We start from the raw sequence: 3,174 nt of genomic DNA, 5'->3' as shown, positions 1-3,174 counted from the left end.
ATTATTAGATATGGGTCATTTCAGCTCCATGCACATTCTCTTTACATATTTTCTTACTATTTCTCTATAAAGAGATTAACATTCTAATCAATTGCCAAAACTATCAAAGCCATAAAATCAACTACTAAATGTTCATGTTTCTATCAATAGCCATAATAGTTCGCATAGTTTAGATATATTCATGCAACCTTTTGTGTTGTTCCAACATATTTCCCTTGTTTTCACCTTTTTTAGCACATGAATAAGTATAATATATCGAAAATACGTAACGAAGAGAGAAGGACTTAGCAAAGGAGATTCATTAAAATAATATGTTATAGAGAGATTCATTCTGTTTCACATGAATACTACTCAAAAGAAACATATACCGCTCCTAAGCAAATACTATTTATACCGACGAAACTAAACCGAATTGTAGTTCAAACCGGATAAAACCGGAGATAAACCAAAACACTTAGCAACTAAACCAAGAAAACCAGAGTTAGTCATTGAAGTTGATCAAGAATCAGCCCAAGCAGCGAAAACCGGCATCTGAGGCAAAGTAAGAGCGACGGTCTTAAGCTCAGCATTAGGGTTTGATGTCCAAGGACTCATATTTCCGCCCATATTTGATCCGAACATCTTTTGATTAACTTGAGGCAACGCGAAAATCGCCGGAAAACTCAAGAGTCTCTCGGGAGTACTGACTTCTTTGTTGGAACCACCTTCCACAACAGCATTTAGAGCGGTTTGGTCTTCAGTATTCCTGACGACAATGCTGTTGTTGTTCCTTCGCGCTAACTCTCCAGACAAGAGTGTGTTACTAGACATGATACGATCAACATCGTACCTCGTGATATCAAAGTTAGTCACAGCATTTGTGCCACGGAACTTAATTGCTGCTACATCGTAAGCTTCTGCAGCTTCTTCTTGGGTTCCTATGATAGTGTCAAAAGATTTCGTAAGACACAAGCAATTGAAAATGTTAAGTTTTAACAATCAAAATCATCGGCATGATGAATTACCAAAAGTTCCAAGGTAGAGATCTTTGTTTCCAGCGACTCTACCAATCCGTGCTTGCCACCTTCCATGCTGGTGATGTCTAGTACAAAAAACTCACACAAAGTCAATATTCACATTATTAAACTATGTATTATATAAAGTTATATAAATGTAATTTAAAAGGACCTTGTGACTCCTCTATAGATGGAAGCACCCCTAGAGAAACCACTGCTCTTCCTTCTCAAATGTGCAACATATTCTTGTCTAGTCATGTTCTTCATGTCTTCAATCTCTTTCTGATAATTCTCCGCCTTCAAATATCCATTATCATATTATATAAATAAATCATACAACAAGGTCAAAGAGACATAAAGTTTAGAAAAGATGATTTACAGAGAAATTGGTGTGAGTAGAGGGACCCCAGTACTTGAGTGCAGCAAGATCATATGCTCGAGCAGCTTTCTCCTCCATATCATAACCTCCTAATAAAGATTTAATCAAACAAAAATAAAGAAGTCAAAATCCATCATTATTTTCCCGAGAAATTTGAGGGGGAAATCATGAATCCATGAAGATTGAAGTGTGTACTTACCCAGATAAACTGAGAAGAAGATCATCAAATCATTATCACACATAGAGAAAACAAGAAAATAAAACTCAAATGTCAGTAATACGTTAAATCATAAACTACTTAAAAAGTTTCTATGTTTAGCTTAATGATAATTAAATAAAAAAGCACTAGACCTTGTCTTCCTTTTCTACTGTGACCTTCCTTCTTGAAACTATTGTCCCATAGATGAGCTTCATATCTACCAGTCCATCTATGTCTGTTTCACATAACCTTTTAAGTAAGTATATGTAACATTACTAACGAAAGTCAAACAAAGTTTAATATTATAAAATAAAAAAACAACCTTGTAACGCCTCGGTATTGAGAAGTTCGTTGTCCAAAAGTATCGATAGATTTTCTATGAACAATCTGTTTCTGACCAACAACTACAACATCCTCTTGTCCCCTCTTCTTCTTCGCAGCCGCCATTGTCGTCGTCTCAAACCCAACGCTTGTCTCCACAAGAGCTTCAGAGATCTGCTGGTGGTTTTGGCTTTGGTGGTTTTGGTTTTGGTTTTGTTGGTGGTGGTGAGAGCCAGTGATGCAGCTAGATTGTGACCCAGGGCTCATGGATAAGCTCAGTGACTGTTGAAATTCCCCATATACCCCTACATTAAAAGACCCTCCATGTGTCAAACTAGGGTCATTCCCGTAATTTCTAGTTTCTTCCTCATGGTTTCTGGTTTGAGGGAAGCTAAAGAACTCTTGAAAGTTTGTAGTCGTGTTGGGCTCATGAGTGGTGTTGTAGAATAAACTATCTAAGCTAAGATCCATGGCTTCTTTGTGACTTGTGTTGTTGTGATGGGTCCCAAAGAAATCCTCCACCTTTGGAGATGAATCTAAATAACAACCAAAAAAAACAGAAAATGTCCTTAGTATAAAAAATAAAACATAAATCCCTAAAACCAAACATGTTCCCATCAAACAAGACACAACAACATCAACACCAAGAAAACTAAAAACTCCAACATTACTACTACTGACCTTGATGGTGATTCGAGTGAGAAGATCTGTTGAGAGCTTCCATTAAGCAAAGAGAACCATCAGATCTGAGTGGCATCACAGACATGTGAGAATAGATTCCTCCATTTGGGTTAGATCCATAGCAAACACCAAAGTTGCTAGTGTTGTCACCAACAACAAGTTGAGGTGGAACAGAAGAAGAAGAAGTTGCAGCTGAAGAAGTTGAAGATGAGTAAATAGCTTCTCTACCTCCTCTACCTCCCATTTTCATCATATTTGAAGACAATGAGAACCCTAACAAATTAGTCGTGTTGCTATGATTATTATCATCATTATCACAAAAAGACTTCATGGTTTCTTTTTTTGGTTTCTGCTTCTCTTCTTTCTATAATGTATCTTCACTCTTTCTTTCTTATAATCTCTCGAAGTAGTAAGCTAAAACCCAATCATTGGTTACACAACGAACACACCATTTTTCTCAAACTTTTGTTTTTTCTTTGTTGCGGTAGAGAAACAAGGAAGGGGGGCTTTAGGAGGATATAGGAGAGGGTTTTTGAGAGGATATTATAATAAGAGAGAAGAGCAAAGCACAAATTTGCTGTTTGAATCCGTTGGGATCT

General features: G+C 36.9%; 1 protein-coding gene across 1 annotated transcript; it reads right to left on the bottom strand.

Moving 5' to 3' along the window:
- Positions 1-280: 280 nt before the first annotated feature.
- ANT (Integrase-type DNA-binding superfamily protein) lies at positions 281-3,174 on the bottom strand. Its single transcript, NM_119937.3, has 8 exons — positions 2,576-3,174; positions 1,896-2,430; positions 1,726-1,808; positions 1,574-1,582; positions 1,375-1,463; positions 1,168-1,292; positions 1,005-1,081; positions 281-917 (listed from the first exon to the last, which is right to left on the bottom strand). Exons 1-8 carry the CDS (start codon positions 2,904-2,906, stop codon positions 499-501), a joined length of 1,668 nt encoding a protein of 555 aa, NP_195489.1. The 5' UTR covers positions 2,907-3,174; the 3' UTR covers positions 281-498.

The sequence above is a fragment of the Arabidopsis thaliana genome, chromosome 4 (genome assembly GCF_000001735.4).
Source record: "Arabidopsis thaliana chromosome 4, partial sequence".
NCBI lineage: Eukaryota > Viridiplantae > Streptophyta > Magnoliopsida > Brassicales > Brassicaceae > Arabidopsis > Arabidopsis thaliana.
The sequence above is the reverse complement of the archived record's forward strand: the minus strand, read 5'-3'. Positions and strand labels throughout refer to the sequence as shown.

Bases quoted from the DNA above. Each gene is read 5' to 3' on its own strand.
- ANT (NM_119937.3), bottom strand. From the start codon at position 2,906: ATGAAGTCTTTTTGTGATAATGATGATAATAATCATAGCAACACGACT. The intron at 1,809-1,895 runs GTTGTTTTTTTA...TATGTGAAACAG, and splicing joins CAATACCGAGGCGTTACAAG to ACATAGATGGACTGGTAGAT. The intron at 1,082-1,167 runs GTCCTTTTAAAT...TTTTTGTACTAG, and splicing joins ATCTATAGAGGAGTCACAAG to ACATCACCAGCATGGAAGGT.